Source organism: Balearica regulorum, chromosome W (genome assembly GCF_011004875.1).
Source record: "Balearica regulorum gibbericeps isolate bBalReg1 chromosome W, bBalReg1.pri, whole genome shotgun sequence".
NCBI classification, from domain to species: Eukaryota; Metazoa; Chordata; class Aves; order Gruiformes; family Gruidae; genus Balearica; species Balearica regulorum.
The window spans coordinates 12237722-12257928 of record NC_046219.1 but is presented as its reverse complement, the minus strand read 5'-3'; the positions used below and the strand labels follow the sequence as shown (position 1 = coordinate 12257928).

The 20207-nt window shown below is 43.7% G+C and overlaps 1 protein-coding gene and 1 long non-coding RNA gene across 9 annotated transcripts in view; one reads left to right on the top strand and one right to left on the bottom strand.

Moving 5' to 3' along the window:
• Positions 1–2548, top strand: part of LOC142599160 (F-BAR domain only protein 2-like) — a 112859-nt gene extending 110311 nt beyond the window's left edge. For all 8 annotated transcript variants that reach the window (XM_075738913.1, XM_075738911.1, XM_075738907.1 and 5 more), the window contains one exon: positions 223–2548. In XM_075738913.1, coding sequence (XP_075595028.1) covers positions 223–245 — 23 coding nt within the window. In that variant the 3' untranslated portion in view covers positions 246–2548. The remainder of the gene's footprint in view (positions 1–222) is intronic.
• Positions 1–20207, bottom strand: part of LOC142599245 (uncharacterized) — an 830374-nt gene that overhangs the window by 734150 nt on the left and 76017 nt on the right. The window lies entirely within an intron of this gene.

Here is a 20207-nt window from a genome sequence, read left to right as displayed (position 1 = left end):
TGCTTATATACTGAAATTAAAATGATATATTCTATAGTGCTAAATTATAAAATATGAAACTGTTAAATAAGTGATGCATAACTAATTACTTTTCCTCAAAAACATGTCTGAAAACTGTTTCACTTTATTTGGTTTTCCATAGTTAGTCAAACTGCTCCCAGGAAAATACTGACAAAATCTGTTTTATCTACTGACTGCAAAAAACCTACCTTTATTTTTCAGGACAATATATGGCAGACTGCTGATGAACCTGTGGAAGTCATTAGATCAAGGAAGTGCAAGAAGCTCATTCTGCCCTCTCTACTTTCCAAACACTATTTTAACATACATTAATTTTTAAAAAATGCTGACCTACTTTGAGACTGAACTACAGAACAGAAAATGCACTTTTAAAAGTCATTTTGAAAACTTTTTATTACTTTATAATAGCACTGAAGTTAACTTCAACACTGTAAATGATCATCTGCAATATTTGGAAAAAATTGTTGAAATTTTAGTGAATTTATATAGATGAAGTCAAAATAATAATCAATAGTTGCAACAAAAGTATGAAATTGTATGTTATATTGTAAACATTAAACCTAAAAATGTAGGAAAGCAAGAAATAAATATTTGAACTTTCCATAAGTAATATTAATTTTTCAGATTCTTTAATTACAATTTTTTAAAGAAAACAGAGGCAAAGTCTCACATAGTTCTTCCATCCACTCATGCCATAGAACCAGCTGAGTTAGAGATGTATAAAAAAAATGTAACTTGATGGCTGTGTATCATATATTATTAACATGTAAGTTGGTTTTTATAGGGGTTTTTTTCCTAAGTGCAATGTATTACAAAATTGCAAAAGACAGAAGAGATTTACTTCTGCAGTTAGTAAATTTTATGGGTGTTGTGATTGTTTGAATCAATGCTGTAGATTTAATTTATTTTTATATGAATTGCATAACATTTGTGCCTTTAAAAAACAATCTGTCTATCCACTTTGTTATTCACATGCCTCAATTCCTTTTTCAAAGTTTGGCTCTTTATCAAGAAAGCATGGTGTTTGTATAATACATACTACTTTATAAAAATTCCTTTGACTGGGATTTAGAAGGCACATTTGCAAAACTGGAGATTACTTCCTCATGGGGTAACTGCAATAAATGCAGCTATAGTAAAGGGAGATGCATCATACAGGACTTTGAAACATTGAGATAGTAACTTTAATGTCACCAAAGATGAAAACCCTGAAAAATCAGAGAAGATGATAAAAGCAAACAACATTTCCTTTCACTTTGACTGCAAGTCTTTGGAATTTAAGTGCTTTGAGGATTGTGTGATGTGAATATAAACATAGTACTTTGGGAAGAATAGCATTTTAGAAGGGTATTTTATAGCAGCAGAATGGCAAATACTGCCACTTCTATTAGTTTAAATTTTATCTAAAACCACAAATTTTAATATTTGTATCGTCATCTAATCTGCTTGCCTCAGCCTTAGCACAGGGAAGTGACACATTAGTAGCATTTTTTAAAGCAAGTCACTAATTTAGAATTTTTTTAATGTATTTGTATTATCAAGTGTTTTTACAATGCTGAAATCAAAAGTATTGGGGCAAAATAATTCAATAACCTACAAGTGGAAATTTTATATGACCATTTTGAATACCAGTATCTATTTCAAATTCTCTATTAAAACAATAAAACTTGCTTGAACTAATTCATGCAAAACCAGTAATGAATTGAACTGCTGAAGCTTTACAATAAAATAAGCTTTTTAGAGGCTACATAAATTCTAATGTATACTACACACTTTTGCAGATGAGAGTTCCATTGTTACCACTAAGCACATACTGTACTATAGATTTGATTGGAAGAGTATATTTGGCTCTTAACTTGCTAATCTTATTGAATGGTAAATTTCTAACTCATATAAAATGGTAGTCTTTTTACTGGAATCTTAATTGTAATCTGCTTTGCAATCAAACTGTGTTTAACATGAAATATTTTATTAACGAAAACCCAAAACTGCATTGCTGTTTTTAATCAAGTATTACTTTCATTTCTTAGTTAAATTAAGTAGTTATGTTTCAGCACTTTTAAACTAGGTGATTATACATACATTTGCTATGGGTGCAGGTTACAATTTTGAAGCCATACAAGTTTATAGAGACTTTTTGTAAAGAAATTAAAAAACAATGTAAAAAGTACATGTGCTTGTCTTATAAGAAAACCATATGTAGCAAGCTGGTTCTTGCTTGTGTATACAACACTATCCTTTGTAGCTGCCTCCTAAGAAAATTAATTTGTAAACACAACTCTAAAGGATCTGAATTTTTATGGATTGTTACTACAGCAGACTGTAAATTAGAGCATACAAGTTTATCTTACAAAATTTGTAAATACTTCTGATTTTTCATAAAATATAATTTTTTTAAAAAATGTGCACCCATAATAAACATGTAATATATATTTTAAATACTGATTTATATGGCTTATACTTTTGCAGTTAATCCCACAGAGCTTCTAAGCAATAATAAACTATGCCTGTATTGAACATTTTTAAAGTGTTAATTGATTTGTAAGTGATAAGTAGTAGAGATAATCAGTACAGGAAAGACATGGACCTGTTGGAGCGGGTCCAGAGGAGGCCACGAAAATGATCAGAGGGCTGGAGCACCTCTCCTATGAGGACAGGCTGAGATAGTTGGGGTTGTTCAGCCTGGAGAAGAGAAGGCTCTGGGCAGACCTTATTGAGGCCTTTCAATACTTAAAGGGGGCTTATAAGAAAGATGAGGACAGACTTTTTAGTAGGCCCTGTAGGGATAGGACAAGGGGTAATGGTTTTAAACTAAAAGAGGATAGATTGAGACTAGATATAAGGAATAAATTTTTTCCGATGAGAGTGGTGAAACACTGGAATAGGTTGCCCAGAGAGGTAGTAGATGCGCCATCCCTGGAAACGTTCAAGGTCAGGTTGGATGGCACTCTGAGCAATCTGATCTAGTTGAAGATGTCCCTGCTCGTTGCAGGAGAGTTGGACTAAATGATCTTTAAAGGTGCCTTCCAACCCAAACCATTCTATGATTCTATGTTTTTTCTTAGGGCGCAAGATCTCTCAATCCTGACATGCAAGAAGTTGGGTAGGGGAGGCAGGAGGCCAGCTTGGCAACCTCAAGACCTCTTAGCCAAACTAAAACACAAAACCAAAATGCATAGACATTGGAGGCAGGGATACACATCCTGCAGAGATTATAGGGATATGACCTGGGAGTGCAGGGAGGGGATCAGGAAAGCCAAGACGTAGCTGAAACTGAACTTGGCTGGGGGTGTGTGAAAAATAACAAAGGTTTCTTCAGGTACATAGGACAACAAAGGAAGATGAAAGAAACAGTACCCTCCCTTCCCCTCCCCCCAATGAGCAAAAGTGCCCTATGGTCAGACCAAACAGTCCATCTAATCCAGGACTCTGTCTTCAACAACAGCAGAACAGGCTATGGCAAGGACAGCTCACAAGTCATTTCCTTTCTACTCCCCCAGCATCCTCAGTTATTAGTTAGGGATGTAAAAGGGTGCAATGCTGCTCAGTCCCTCTAGTATTCATTTAACTTAAAGTGTCAGAGATCACTGCTCTGGGACTTCTGTTAACATTTGACTTTTGTTATTGTAAGCCAGTACCCACATACTACTCACAACTACTATAAACTGGATTTATACTGCTCAAGCAAGTTTATGATTATCTAAGTACATGATCAAGTAGTTTTTCATAATTGACTACCTCTACCACTGCCAAATACTTATGTAGGGTTTCTGAAGGAGCTAAGACATTTGACTATCAACTGGACCAGCGTGGGAATTAGAAGTGGGATGTATTTTGCCATCTAACTTGAAAGGAAGGTCTTGCATCATGCCAAAAAGCATTATGTTTCAAGTCTTGCAGGTTTGAGGAGCTTAAGATAGGCATCTTAATATCTGTATACCCTTTGTTTTCTTGGAATTGCTAGATAATTGGTTTCCATTTCAGCTGTCATGAAAGACAATTTTACTTTAGAGCATGCAAGAAAAAAAACTCAGGAATTCCTCCAAGGATAGAGTAAGCTAAAAAAAGTTCAAGGTACTAAAATAGCATATTTACTGTGCAGTGCCCTTGATTGGCCATATTACCAGGTCTCTTAACTGAAAACTTGATGTTTATCTTCGACTCTGCATATTATTACACTACTGAGTGTTCCTTCTCAACTCAGTTTGACCTCCATGTTTACTGACATGTTGATTTTTAAATTCTCACATAGTTGATTCAATACCAACAGAAAACATACAGTCTTTAAAGAGTAAAATAATCTTAGAAAAACAAGAGGCCTCTTCTGGCTTATTTATTAAATATTTAATACTCAAATTTGCATTTTCTATAGCTGCTTTCACTTCATTTGGAATCCATTCTTTGTTTTTAAATCTGGGATGGCTATGTTAATTATTACAACCTTAAGTATCATTTTGTTTGCCATTGTCCCAGTTCTATTTCTTGTAAAAAGCCTTATTCTATGACTCAGCATTTTTTTTCATTCCTAAAATCATGCCAACTGCTTATCACAGAATCATTGAATCATTTAGGTTGGAAAAGACCCTTAAGATCATTGAGTCCATTAACCTAACACTACCAAGTCCACCACTAAACTATGTCCCTAAGAACCACATCTATGCATGTTTTAAATACCTCCAGGGATGATGACTCAACCACTTCCCTGGGCAGCCTGTTCCAATGGCTGAAGGGTTTTCGGTGAAGAAATTTTTCCTAATATGCAGTCTAAACCTCCCCTGATGACATGGTTTAGCCCCAGCCAGCAGCTGAGCACCACACACTGCTTGCTCACCCCGCCCCCAGCAGGATGGGGAGGAGAACGGGAAAGACAAAGGCAAAGCCTCGAGGGTTGGGATAAGGACAGTTTACTGGGACAGCAAGGGAGAGGGAAACAATCAACAACAGTACTGATAACAGATATTCACAATGGGTGATAACAGAAAGCAATTTACCGATCCAAGGATGGACCGACTGACCGACCCGATGCTCAGACTGTCCCGGAGCCATACCGAACTTGCGCCAAATCCGCCCCTCCCCAACTAGCCCCTTTTTATGGTGAGCATGATGTCACATGGTATGGAATAGCCCCTGGCCAGCTTGGCTCACCTGTCCTGGCTCCTTGTGAAATTAACTCTATCCTAGCCAGAACCAGGACATTATCCACCCCTTATTCTATACCATCTACGTCATGCCCAGATTATTTGACAGATATCATTCCCTTACTCTATGGGCCATCCCTCTAAAATGTCTGTCGAGTTCATTTAGTCCATGGTTTTGGGTTCCATCTGTCATTACAGTCTCTCAGGGCAGGAGCAATGGTGCGTGCTGCTGGATTGTTGCACGCTGCATCCGGAGTTTTCACAGCCGGTGTATCTGGTATGGTCCATGCTCACAGTCTGGATGTCAAAGATGTGATTTTTTGATAAAGTTTCTGGGCACCAGTTGAAGTCAGTTCTAGTTCCATCATCGTGGCACTTTGTTCAGTTTCAAAGTCCATCCTTCATTAGTTTTGGGTGATTCTTTATGGTCATACCATTGATACAGTATATCGCTATTAACATCATGCAATTTAATTTATTGGCTATTTTCACCCAAAATCAAATCCCCTTGGGGTACACACTGGACTTCCCCATCCTTTCTCATCACCCACCAAGTGCACCCTGGTCCCTGAGCAAAAGCAATCCCACAGATGGGCTTGCCTTTGCCTGAAGCAGGGATAACCCAGACTGTTTTACCCAACATATTTTTCATGCGCACTACAGGAACTTTATCCCCTTCTACTGGGCGTGGAAGTTTTGACTGGGCAGGGCCACCTTGACTGGCAGATCCCCGAGTGTTAACTAACCAGGTGGCCTTTGCTAAATGTGTGTCCCAGTGTTTGAGGGTCCCACCACCCATTGCTCTCAGGGTAGGCTTTAGCAGTCCATTGTATTGTTCGATTTTCCCAGAGGCTGGTGCATGATAGGGGATGTGATACACTCACTCAATGCCATGCTCTTTGGCCCAGGTGTCTATGAGGTTGTTCCGGAAATGAGTCCCATTGTCTGACTCAGTTCTTTCTGGGGTTCCATGTCGCCACAGGACTTGCTTTTCAAGGCCCAGGATAGTGTTCCGGGCAGTGGCATGGGGCACAGGGTATGTTTCCAGCCATCCGGTGGTTGCTTCCACCATTGTAAGAACATAACGCTTGCCTTGGCGGCTTTGTGGGAGCGTGATGTAGTCGATTTGCCATGCTTCCCCATATTTATATTTCAGCCATCGTCCTCCATACCACAGAGGCTTTACCCGCTTGGCTTGCTTGATTGCAGCGCATGTTTCACATTGATGGATGACCTGTGAGATGGCGTCCATGCTCAAATCCACCCCTCGATCACGGGCCCATCTATGTGTCGCATCTCTTCCTTGATGACCTGAGGTGTCATGGGCCCAATGAGCTATAAATAATTCACCCTTAGGCTGCCAGTCCAAATCCACCTGAGCCACTTGAATCTTGGCAGCCTGATCCACCTGCTGCTTGTTCTGATGTTCCTCAGTGGCCAGACTATTGGGTACGTGGGCATCTACATGACATACCTTTACCTAGCTTCTCTAGCCGGGCAGCAATATCTTGCCACAGTGGGGCAGCCCAGATGGGTTTCCCTCTACGCTGCCAGTTGCTCCGCTTCCACTGCTGTAACCACCCCCACAGGGCATTTCCCACCATCCATGAGCTAGTATAGAGGTACAGCGTTGGCCACTTTTCTCTTTCAGCAATGTCTAAAGCCAGGTGGATGGCTTTCAGCTCTGCAAACTGGCTCGATTCACCTTCTGTTTCAGCAGCTGCTGCGACTCGTCGTGTAGGACTCCATACAGCGGCCTTCCACCTCCGATGCTTTCCCACAATGCGACAGGACCCATCAGTGAAGAGGGCATATGGCTTCTCATCTTCTGTTAGTTTATTATACGATGAGGTCTCTTCAGCACGTGTCACCTCCTCTTCTAGCAATACTCCAAAATCTTTGCCTTCTGGCCAGTCAATCATCACTTCCAGAATTCCTGGGGGGATTCAGGTTTCCTATTCGAGCCCGCTGTGTAATTAGTGTGACCCACTTACTCCACGTAGCATCAGTTACACGGTGTGTAGAGGGGGCCCTCTCTTTGAACATCCAACCCAGCACTGGCAGTCGGGGTGCCAAGAGGAGCTGTGCTTCACTACCAATCACCTCTGAAGCAGATCGAGCCCCTTCATAGGCTGCCAATATCTCCTTTTCCATTGGAGTGTAGAGGGCCTCGGATCCTCTGTATCCCCGACTCCAAAACCCCAGGGGTCGACCTCAAGTCTCCCCTGCTGCTTTCTGCCAGAGTCTCCAGGTAGGGCCATTCTCCCCAGCTGTGGTGTAGAGCACATTTTTCACATCTGGTCCTGCCCGGACTGGCCCAAGAGCTACGGCATGAACTATTTCTTGTTTAATTTGTTCGAAAGCTTGTCGTTGCTCAGGGCCCCATTTGAAATCATTCTTCTTCTGGGTTACATGGTAGAGCGGGCTATCAGACTGTAATTCGGAATGTGCATTCGCCAGAAACCCACAACACCTAAGAAGGCCTGTGTCTCCTTTTTGTTGGTCGGTGGGGACATGGCTGCTATTTTGTTGATAATATCCATAGGGATTTGACGCCGCCCATCATGCCACCTTATTCCTAAAAATTGGATTTCCTGCGCAGGCCCCTTCACCTTACTTCGCTTTATGGCAAAGCCAGCCTGCAGCAGGATTTGGATTATTTTCTTCCTTTTCTCAGAAACTTCCTCTGCTGAGTTGCCCCATATGATGATGTCATCAATGTATTGCAGGTGCTCCAGAGCTTCACCCTGTTCCAGTGCAGTCTGGATCAGTCCATGACAAATGGTGGGTGTCCTGGTTTCAGCTGAGAGGATTGATTTTTCTTCATAGTAGCTAGTGTGGGGATATGTTTTGGATTTCTGCTGGAGACAGCATTGATAATATAGAGATGTTTTTGTTCTATGGACCTATTGTTGATCAGTGTTTACGCAGGGCCAAGGCCTTTTCTGCTTCTCGCACTGCCCTGCCAGCGGGATGGCTGGGGGTGCACAAGGAGTTGGGAGGGGACATAGACAGGACAGGTGACCCAAACTAGCTAAAGGGGGTATTCCATACCATGCGACATCATGCCCAGCATAAAAGGGGGCTAGCCGGGGAGGGGCGGCAGCAGCTCCAGGACGCGTGGCTCGGGGACAGTCCGGTTTCGGGAGAGGTCTGAGCATGCGGTCTGAGTTGTACAGTCCTCGGGTGAGAAACTGCATTGTGAATCACCAGTTTCGTATACTCTGTTAAGTACTGTTTTGTTTTGTTTTGTCTTCCCCTCTCCCTTTGCTATCCTAGTAAACTGTCCTTATACCAACCCAACAGGTCTTGTCTTTTCCTTCCCATTCTCCTCCCCATCCCACTGGGGGGGGCGGGGGGAAGTGAACGAGTGGCTGCGTGGTGCTCAGCTGCTGGCTGGGGTAAAACCACGTCAGTCCTTTTTGGCGCCCAACGTGGGGCACGAAGGGTTGAGATAACGACAGATCTGCCCCGAGTGTGTTAAAACAAAGTTGTTATAAGTATTTATTGTATTATTTTAAACAGCCGGTGGTCACAATGGTGTTTTATTTCATCACGTGGCTGTGGTATCTAAACCCCTACTTGCTGTATGTATTCCTTGCAATGTTGCTGTTTATCACCTCTGGGAGAGGGGTCCAGGTTCTCATGTTGCTGTACTGTGTGATATCAACTTATGATATGATAACATCAATGATTATGAGTTTAATTTGGTACTTGTATTGGGTTTTGCTGTCATGCCCATACCTTGGATATCTCTTTGAATCGATTAATAATCGCACTCAATCTACAGGGAAGACAGAGGGGGATACTTCCTCCTGCTCTTTCATTCCCCCTTTTCCCTATAGGCTAGTTGCAGCAGCTTTTGAAAATTTTGATTATTCTTGGGATGTTCAAGCCATTGTGTTCATATTATTATGTCTCCTGAATGTGTTTCAAGTTTTGTTCAAGGTTGCAAAAAGATGTTTTAAGAATACCACTCAGACACCTGCCCCGAGGCTGAATAGTCAGGGCTGGCATGGCATGTGGGAGTGTGTGGGCAGATATCTAGAGACCTTCTCACCCCCAATGTTTTGGAACTTCACCCCTGAACAACTACAGAACCCTGAGAAAGTGATAGAATATTTGAAGGGAAAATGCTGTGGCTATTCCAAGGAGGCACAACTTACTGCACTGTGTTGGGCCCTGGCCTCGATCTACCAAACACTGCTCGATAGTAGTCAGTGTCATCAGGGGAAAGAGAGGGAAAACAGACCCACTGACACTGCAGCTACCCCAGCCCCCACAACAGGCATGGCAGCTACCTCAACCCCCATGGCTACTCCAGACCCCTCAATAGGCACCGCAGCGACCCCAACCCCCGCGGCTACTCCAGACCTCACACCAGGCACGACAGCTACCCCAACCCCCACGGCTGCCCCAGCCTCCGTAACAGACACTGTGGCTACTCAAACCCCCGTGACAGGCACAGCGGCTACCCCAACCCCTGTGGCTACCCGAATCCCTGCAACAGACACTGTAGCTACTCAAACCCTTGTGACAGGGACTGAAGGTGAACCAGAAAACCAACCAGTACCAGTATCAGTCGCCCCTATACACAAGAAGAACTACACAAAGAAATCAGTTCGCTTAGTGAAGGATGATGATGAACCAGGACCATCACAGGAGGAAAAGCCAGAACCAGAGGTAATCACTCGATCCCTGTCCCAGAGTGAGCTGCAAGATATGAGAAAAGATTTCAGCTGCCTTCCAGGTGAGCACATCATTACCTGGCTGCTCTGATGCTGGGATAATGGGGCCAGTAGCCTGGAATTAGACGGCAGTCGATTCCAGGTATGCTGGACGCCCCTCCAAGTGAAGGCAAACTGTGGCCTGCACCCTGCTGCCAAAGGGATCGAGAAAAATGCATTAGCGAGATCAGTTGTGGCATACCACTTGGCTGCCTTTGACTCCAGTTCATATTGAAGTTCTTGCGGGTCTGGCACAGCAGCACTCATGGGCGGTGTGACTTCATTCAGGCCACGATAGCCTACTGTCAGCCTCCACTCTCCATTGGACTTCCACACTGGCCATATGGGACTGTTAAAGGGTGAGTGGGTTCTGCTGATCACTCCTTGACCCTCCAGTTGATGAATTAGCTTGTGGATGGGAACCAGGGAGTCTCTGTTGGTGCGGTAATGCTGCCAGTGCACAGTTGTGGTAGCAATTGGCACCTGTTGCTCTTCAACCCTCAGCAACCCTACAACAGAAGGGTCCTCCGAGAGACCAGAGTAGACAATGGCTCAATTTCCTCCGCTTCCAAGGCAGCTATTCCAAAAGCCCACCGGTAGCCTTTTGGGTCTTTGAAATACCCTTTCCGGAGGTAGTCTATGGCCAGGATGCACGGAGCCTCTGGGCCAGTCACAATGGGGTGCTTTTGCCACTCATTCCCAGTTAGACTTACTTCAGCCTCAACTACAGTTATCTGTTGGGATCCCCCCGTCACACCAGAAATAGAGATGGGTTCCACCCTTTCATAGCTGGATGGCATTTAAGTGTCACTAAAATTGGGAATAAAGCTCCTTAACACCAATGTAGTATTAAAGAGCAGGCATTCTTTATTGCGGTGCTGGATGCACAGGGGATGGCTCCGCCTATCGTGCATGCCACCAACTACAACCAGTGAGGGTTATATTGCCCCAAATCATACATATTCATTATGTTTCCCAGAACTCATTATAATATTTGCATCTTAATTCCGCATGGGCTTTAAGTCTCTGGTGGTCCCTAGTGGTTTGTTGAAGAGGTGCTTTTTGGTGTCCTTTTTCATGAACTTCCGAGTCTTTCTTCCATATATGGTCATGAGTTGGCTCATCGAGCATTCTTGTCACAGTGTGTTGCAAGAGGTGTTTCCTGAGTCTTATCTGGTGGTCTTATCTGGCATCTGTTGCTGGGTCGTTTGTAACTAATCCTCCAGGATGGAAGTTCTTGCAACATAAGTACATTGTGCAGCTGCATCCACTAGGGCCTTGTACTCCTGTGGATCTGATGTGCCAGGCCATTGGATCCAGACAGTCCAATAAACCCGGTTGTCCCTCTCCTCCACCTGGCTGGAGACAGGGCCCCTCTAATCCTGCTCATCATATTCGTTACTCACTTTTTGCAAAAAGGACTTAGAAGTCCCTTCGAGAGGATCATAAGTGTGATCGGGCCTTTCACTCGATCTGGGGGGCTGCCCGGTGGAAACTGGAACAGCATTTTTCCTGGGAGAATCCCTTTTTACAACTGTCTTGCCTTGCAGCTCATGTAGTCGTGCCCGTAGGGTTGACGTAGGCTTCCCATCCCATTTCCTCATGTCTTCTCTGTGGTCGCGCAGATAAAACCACAGCATACCTTGTGGTGTGTATGCTCTATCTCCCCTCTCTGGAGCTGATGTGGTTTAGCCCCAGCTGGCAGCTGAGCACCACGTGGCTGCTCACTCACCCCTCCCCTGGCAGGATGGGGAGGAGATTGGGAAGGAAAAGGCAAAGCCTTGCGGGTTGGGATAAGGACAGTTTACTGGGACAGCAAGGGAGAGGGAAACAATCAACAACAGTACTGAAAACAGATATTCACAATGGGTGATAACAGATATTCACAATGGGTGATAACAGAAAGCAGTTTACTGCTGACCAATGGGATGCTCAGCCCACACTCAGACCTGGAGCTGGGCTGAACCTGCCCCTCCCCGACTAGCCCCCTTTTATGGTGAGCATGATGTCACATGGTATGGAATAGCCCCCTGGCCAGCTTGGCTCGCCTGTTCTGACTCTTTGTGAAAATTAATTCTATCCTAGCCAGAACCAGGACAGGACCAGGGGAATGCTTACTTGTAATAGCTGAAATACACATCTGTACAGGTGGGGAGTAAGACATATCCTCTTTGAGTTGCTGCACCTCTTGGGACAGATTCTCCACAGCTGAGATGAGGGAGGAAGAGAGACTTTCTTCATACTGACGGAGTCAGCCAGCCACTTCATCCACTGTGGAGGCCTCTTCACTTTTCCAATTGATTAATGCCAGCGAGTTAGTATACGCTGAGGGTGTGCTCCATACAAACTTTCGCCACATGGGTCAGGTACAGTGGACTTTGTCAGGGTCTGTGGGTAACTGTGCATTGTCCGGATCATAATAAACCATCTCCCGCACAGCTAATTCCCTCAGATATTGCATACCTCTATTCATGGGGCTCCACTTGACTGGCCGACATACCTCATCTTCACTGAAGGGATACCTTTCCCTCACACTTGACAGGAGTCACCTACAGAGGCTAAGGGCCTGTGCCGCCTTCCCAATTCCCTTGTCAATGCCCCCTTCCCTAGACAGGGATCACAGCTGCTTGGCCTCCCTGCCCTCCTGTTCCAGGCTACTGGCCCCGTTATCCCAGCAGTGGAGCAGCCAGGTAACAATGTGCTCCTCTGGAAGGCGGCTGAAATATTTCTGCATATCTCTCAGCTCACTCAGGGACAGGGATCGGGTGATCACTTCTGGTGTAACCGTAGGATAGGGGGGGCCATAGTTTGTAACCAAGGTAATAGGTAATGAAGCTAACTAACCATGGCAAGTGGCAAGGTGACCATGTCAAGATACAATGCTGCTATGTTCCTTGTACAGTCCCTACCCAACTGGACAATAGGCCCGGGAATATTAATCTTATAAAGTAAGTTGCTATGGACAGGTGCAGGTGCACCTGCAACAAGGATACTGCGCATGCCTGCATGAAGGGGGTCATCCAGCGGACACAGGTGCAAGACCACTGACGACCACCAGAGACCCCTGAGGACCACCAACTCAAATCACTGAGCATGCGTGACAGGGAGGAGAATATGGAAATGAATCCTAGAAATGATTATCATAGAACTGCCTTTTCTCGGGAAAATAATGAATATGTATATTTTGATTCTATATAACCTGTATGTTGGTGATCACCTGGCATGCACGTTGGGTGGAGCTATCCCCCGTGCATCCAGCGCTGCAATAAAGAATGCCTGCCTTTTAACACTACATTGGTGTTACCAGGTTTATTCCCGGATTTCGGTGACAGTTTCTGGCGACCCAGATGGGACACTGCTTTTGAACCTCGACAGATCCGTGGGATCGCAGGACCTCCAGCCGGCACCGGGGAATTCTCGGGGAGAACCTCCGATCCCTGGACCGAAGAGCTCTGAGCAAGACCCCTGGGAGAGGTAAAGGCATTCTTATTTGATTTGAATATTCAAGGAGCCCCGTGGCTCTCCGGGACAGGCCCGCATTGGGACAGGCCCGCACCGGGACAGGCCCGCATTGGGACAGGCCCACACTAGGAGCACGGGAGGCCTGCTCGTAAGGCGCGGTGAAAGCTGCGCAGAGTTGGGCTAGGGAGACGTCTCAGGTAAAAGTCTCTGCTAGGTGAAAGCCTGTGGAGCAGGGCCCACCGGGGAGGGGAAGCCTCCAAGAGTGGGATTTCTGGTGGCAGCAGAAATCCCCGGGATTTCCAGTGGCAGGGGAAATCCCTGAGGGAGATCTAACACGGGTTGGAGTCCCTCTGACTAGTGCTTGTGATGATAGTGCACAATCACAACCACTAAGTCCCTGGGAGATGGGTACTTTTCCGAGTAAGAAATCAATCCCACGAAAAACACCACTGGGATGCATTCTGGAACACTGGAAGGATCTGGGAAATATTGATCCTCTGACTCGGAAACAGCTAATTGAATATTGTAATCACTGGTGGCCACTGTATACTTTAGAAAATGGGGAAAAGTGGCCGGAAAATGGGACATTGCAGTATAATACAATTTTGCAACTAATGTTATTTTGTAAAAGGGAAGGTAAATGGAATGAAATGGCATATGTGGATTTGTTTTTCACACTGCGAAATCATCCGGAATGGCAAGAGCAATGTGAATTGGTTTCATCTAGTTCTGCGATAATGGCATTAAAGGGGCAGGAACCCGGTAAAGATTTGAAAACAGGTTGCTCATCTTGTGATATTGGTAAACAATGTTTTAAATGTAAATTTGAAGATGATGATGTTGAATTGTTGGTTGCGCCTCGCAGAAGGTTAGGAAATGATCAAGGGGATCAAAATCTGGGGGCCAATAATGCTTCCGCCCCTCCTGTGGAAGGGGAGATTGAAGGATTCAGCCCGATTGCTGGGAGGACAAGGGGAAGAGGGGGAGGAGACGGATTAACTCCCCTCCAGGCCCCTCTTTGACAGGCTGTTGGCAACGAGGGTCTGGTAATGGTAAAAGTTCCCTTCTCCATAACCGATTTAAGAGCATGGAAAGAAACTGCAGGCACCTATCGAGATGACCCAGAAAGAGTTGCCAAAGTAATGGAAACAATAATTAGAACCCAAAACCCTGATTGGGAAGATTTGCAAGTAATATTGGATACTTTGTTGGAAGACACTGAAAAGAAAATGGTATTAAACACAGCCCGAAAACAAGTAGAAAGTGCCCATGCTAATGGAAATATACAAGGATAGGTGGACCAGAATTTTCCATCCACAAACCCTGAATGGGACCCTAATCAGCCGGGGCCCAGAGGAATGTTGACTAGGTACCAGAAGTGGATTTTATTTGGCGTTAGACATGCAATGCCAAAAGCAATTAATTGGTCTAAATTATGTGAAGTAAGACAAGAACTAAACGAATCCCCTTCGGCCTTTATGGAAAGACTGAAGGTGACTGCTAGAAAATATACTAATCTGGACCCAGAAAAACCCGAGGAAGCTTCACAATTGGCCTCTATATTTATGGGACAATCAGCCCCAGACATAAGGAAAAAGCTTCAGAAATTGGAAGGGGCTGAGTCCAGAGACTTAGGCAAAATGCTTGAAATCACCTGGACTGTGTATAACAACAGGGAAAAGGAAAAAGAAGTTAGACAAATGCGAAGGGATGGGAAAATTCTGGCCATTCTGACTGAGAATAACAAAGGAGGCATGGGAAAAGGACGAGGAATGAATGTTGTTGATCGGGGACTGGGTAGGAGACGGGTGGTCTCCAGATGGGCAAATGATCAATGTATGATTTGTAAAGAGCGTGGGCATTGGAAAAAGGATTGCCCCAAAGCTGGGGGATTAGATCCAACGCTTCAGGCCATTAAATTGATGACTTTGGATAATGAATCATGAAGAGGACCGGGGGAGTCAACCCTAGCTGAGCCCCTGGTTACATTAAAGCTAGGGAATGAAGAAATGGAATTTTTAGTAGATACGGGGGCTACATACTCGGTATTGAACACATGTAAAGCAAAGCTCAGCCATAAATCAGTAGAGGTTGTTGGTGTGACGGGGCAGAAAGAGAACCAGCCCTTTCTGAAACCATTAAAATTTAAATTAGGAAAACAGTGGATAACACATCAATTTTTGTACATGCCCGAATGTCCATTGCCTTTATTAGGGAGGGATTTATTAAGCAAATAAGATGCACAAATAATTTTTAAGAATGGAGAAATTAGGTTACGGATACCAGAATCAAAAGCTATAGAGGCGAGTGTATTTATGTTACAGGATTCCTCCAAGGAAGAACAGATCCCAGAAGTGGTGGACAATGCAGTTATCCCCCTGGTATGGGCAAGTGGAGTTCCGGGACGATCCAAATTGGCAGAACCGGTAAAGGTGACTCTAAAACCCGGAGCCAAGCCGGTAAGACAAAAACAGTGTCCTATTAAGTGGGAAGCCTGAAAGGGATTAGAGGAATTAATTACAAAATTTTTAGAGTATGGGTTGTTGGTAGAGTGCGAATCAGAATACAATACCCCCATATTACCAGTAAGGAAATCAGGAGGCAGGGAATATCGATTAGTTCAGGACTTAAGGGCCATAAATCAGATAGTTCAAGATATACACCCAGTAGTGGCCAATCCATATACCTTGTTGACATCTCTGAGGGAGGAGCATAAATGGTTTACTGTGCTGGATTTAAAGGATGCCTTCTTTTGCATACCTCTGGATACAAAAAGTCAAGGCATATTTGCCTTTGAATGGCAAAGTCCCACTACAGGAAGGAAAACTCAATTAACATGGACTGTGCTTCCACAAGGATTTAAAAATAGCCCCACACTATTTGGAAATCAGTTGGCAAAAGAGTTGGAAATGTGGAAGAAACAAAATCAAGGAGAAGGTATATTATTACAGTATGTGGATGACATCCTGATAGCAGCAGAAAGCAAAGAAACATGTTTTGAAATTACTATCAGTTTATTGAATTTCCTGGGCCAAGGAGGATATAGAGTCTCCAGAAACAAGGCCCAGATAGGGAAAGAAGCAGTGATTTATTTGGGATTTGAGATATCTCAAGGACAGAGACAACTGGGAAACGAAAGAAAAGAAGCCATTTGTCAGATCCCCGAACCTAACAGTCCAAAGGAACTAAGAACCTTTTTGGGAATGATTGGATGGTGCCGACTCTGGATTCTAAATTATGGACTGTATGTGAAACCCCTATGTGAAGCCCTGAAGGAATCTAAAGACCAATACCTGACTTGGACACCTGAATGCCATAAATCATTTAAAGAACTCAAAAAGGCATTAATGATGGCCCCTGCATTGGGTTTGCCTGATCTAACCAAACCTTTTGAGCTGTTTGTGCACGAAAGGCAACATCTGGCCCTTGGAGTGCTGGTGCAACGGCTGGGATCCTGGAAGCGGCCGGTGGGGTACTTCTCCAAACAACTTGACACCGTGAGTAAAGGATGGCCGGGATGTTTTTGTGCCGTGGCAGCAATGGTGCTGCTGATTCAGGAAGCCTGAAAATTGACTATGGGCCAAAAGATAGTGGTATATGTACCGCATATGGTAATAACTGTCTTAGAACAAAAGGGGGGTCACTGGCTATCCCCTAGCAGAATGTTGAAATATCAGGTTGTCCTATTGGAACAAGATGATGTGGAATTAAAAACCACAGCAATTGTAAATCCAGCAATGTTCCTGTCAACAGAAAATCCTACTGAGAAATTGGAACATGATTGCCTGTTAACCATTGGACAAGTTTATTCCAGCAGACCGGACCTGAAGGACAAACCCTTGAAGAATCCTGATCTGGAACTGTTCACGGAACAGTTTTGTGCAAGAAGGAAGGCGAATGGCCGGGTATGCTGTTGTCACCATTGACAAGATATTGGAGTCAGGGACACTACCTGCAAATACATCAGCACAGAAAGCAGAATTGGTGGCGCTAAAGCAGGCCTTACAAATGGCCAAAGGGAAAAGGGTAAACATATGGACGGATTCCAAATATGCATTTGGTGTGATCCATGCTCATGGAGCCCTCTGGAAAGAAAGAGGACTGTTATCAGCCCAAGGATCACCGATAAGGCATAAGGAGGAAGTTCTTCGACTCCTGCAAGATGTACAGAAACTGAAGGAGGTGGCCGTAATGCATTGCAAAGCTCATCAATTTGGTCAGACGGCTGTCAATATAGGTAATCGGATGGCGGATAAAGCTGCAAAAGAGGCTGCAGAACAAGGTGTCCTTGCACTAGTACCAGTAAAACAGGTAAAAATTCCAAATGTAAAAGTAAGATACGGTAAATTAGACGAACAATTGGCAGAGCATTTAAAGGCATCCCAAAATGCGGAAGGATGGTGGGTAACACCAGAAAATCAGATAATAGTGACCCCACAAATTATGTTGGAACTTACAAAAGAGCAACATGAGCAGACGCATTGGGGTGTGGATGCTATGGTTACAAATTTGAAAACATTTGTAGTGTGCGTAGGAATGACAGGAATAATTAAGTCAATAATAGCTAAGTGTCCGATCTGTCTTAAAAATAATCCTTTAAACCAGAGGAAAGCACCTTTAGGAGTAACAAAGCAGGGTAATTCCCCAGGAGATTATTGGCAAATCGATTTTTCTGAATTACCCAGACAAAATGGGTATAGATATCTGCTGGTACTGATTGATACGTTTTCTGGATGTCCAGAGGCTTTTCCTTGTCGCACCAACAAAGCGAGAGAAGTGGTTAAAATATTGTTAAAAGAGATAATACCAAGGTTTGGGGTACCATTGGGCATGTCTTCTGATAGAGGACCACATTTTGTAGCAGAAATAGTCCAACAAGTAAGTAAAATTCTGGGGATAAAATGGGACTTACACACTCCCTGGAGACCGCAATCAAGCGGGAAGATTGAAAGAATGACTCAGACCTTGAAAAGACAAATGAGTAAAATTTGCCAAGAAGCATCTTTGAAATGGCCACAGGCCTTGCCATTAGCTCTGTTAAGAATAAGAATCCAACCAAGGTCTAAAGACGGTGTAAGTCCATATGAAATATTATATGGCAAACCCTACCAAACTCCTTTAATCCCAGGGGATATGAGGGTAACAGGGGAAACAGATTTGAAAACATATCTGATTTCTTTAGGAAAGACCCTCGAAGCGCTCAGAAGATATATTGTGCTGACCAGACCGCTTGCTCTTGATACGCCTGTACATCCATACCAGCCGGGTGACTTTGTGTATATAAGAACATGGAGTTCTGAACCACTCCAAGAAAAGTGGAAGGGACCCTTCCAGGTACTGTTGACAACTTATACCGCAGTTAAGGTAGAAGGAGTGGAGCCGTGGATTCATTATACTCGAATAAAGAAGGCACCGTCAGACCAGTGGACATCTACGCAAAAAGGACCTTTGAAACTCAGACTGTGTAGAAATTTTGACAGGGAACTGGAAAGCTAAAAGAACTGGTTCTCAAAATGGAAAATTTATAAAGGGTTTGCATGTTATGTGTTGAATTATGAATATTATGAATTGTTTGATTGGGTTGATAACACTTTTTTGTGTTCTATCGCTGATCTGTAGCCAAAGAAATATAGAATGGCCATGGTCCCAAGCTATTATGGGACCATACCCCAAAGACCGTTCCCCAAATTTAGCCACTGTGGTAATGCACGAATCTGAAGTTTACCACCCACCTGAGTGGGAATGGGACAGAAAGGACTGGGTCCATGTCTTAACAGGAACAATTGGAGAAAAAAATCCAAGTAGGATGCAGAAAGATGGAAGGATCTCTTCATGAGAAAGCTTCTTCAATTACCATCTCCGGAAATCTATTAGACCCTAGTTCTAATATTACAACGAGACTCTGTCCCACCACAGAATGGAAATGTAACAAACAAGATTCTCTCATTACGTGTTGCCGCCAGCAGAATGTCGGTAATTACTCCTTAGACCCTAGTACCAATAATGTTGAAATTACCAAACTCTGTATTAAGGAACAAGGAGATTGTTGGCACAATTTTACTTTGACTAAGCCAGTTTATGTGGTGTGCAATTGGCGACCTAATCCATTGACAGGAGGATTACGAGGCCTTACATTTAAATTCAAGATAAATGTTGTAACTAAACCCCTAGTGATGCTTGTTGCAGTAGTCACGCACGCTGGCACAGAAACCCTTTTTACGTTAACTGGTAAAAGTGAAGTCACCCCCTCTTTTATGATACCACAAGGGAATGACATCACAATAAGATGCAGATTAATTACTGAATCTCGCACTGAACCTATAAACAGTTATGAAAATGGACCGCATGGCCCTATTTTGTGTAAAGATCAAAATTTAGACTGTTGGTTAAATTTGACTGCTGTACAATACTCCCGTAAAGTAATATGTGGTAAAAATAACACCAAATACTGGGGAGAACTTAAAATAGACGTTATAATACCTACTACCCAACCAATTGTTGCGCTTAACCCGAAAATCTTTGAAATTGGACCATATGTGATCAGAAATACAGGCTTGCAACAAATATTGTTTAACCCGGCATGGTCTCTCAAACAAGTTGAATTGTCAATGCAAAACAATGTTTCAGATATTCAACCAGCTTGTTCACCTTTCTTAAAAATCTCATATGAGGGGTGGACAACCTGGCTGCAGAAACGAACTCTTATTATGAAATGGAAAAAATTAAGGAAAACGGACAGAAAACCCTAATAACTGTCCATCACAATGTGAAAGAAATACATCGAGTTTTTGAAAGAGTGCAGAAAGATGCAGAACTTAAATATTCCACCATTTTATCAGGGTCCTGTAGTTGTTTGGGA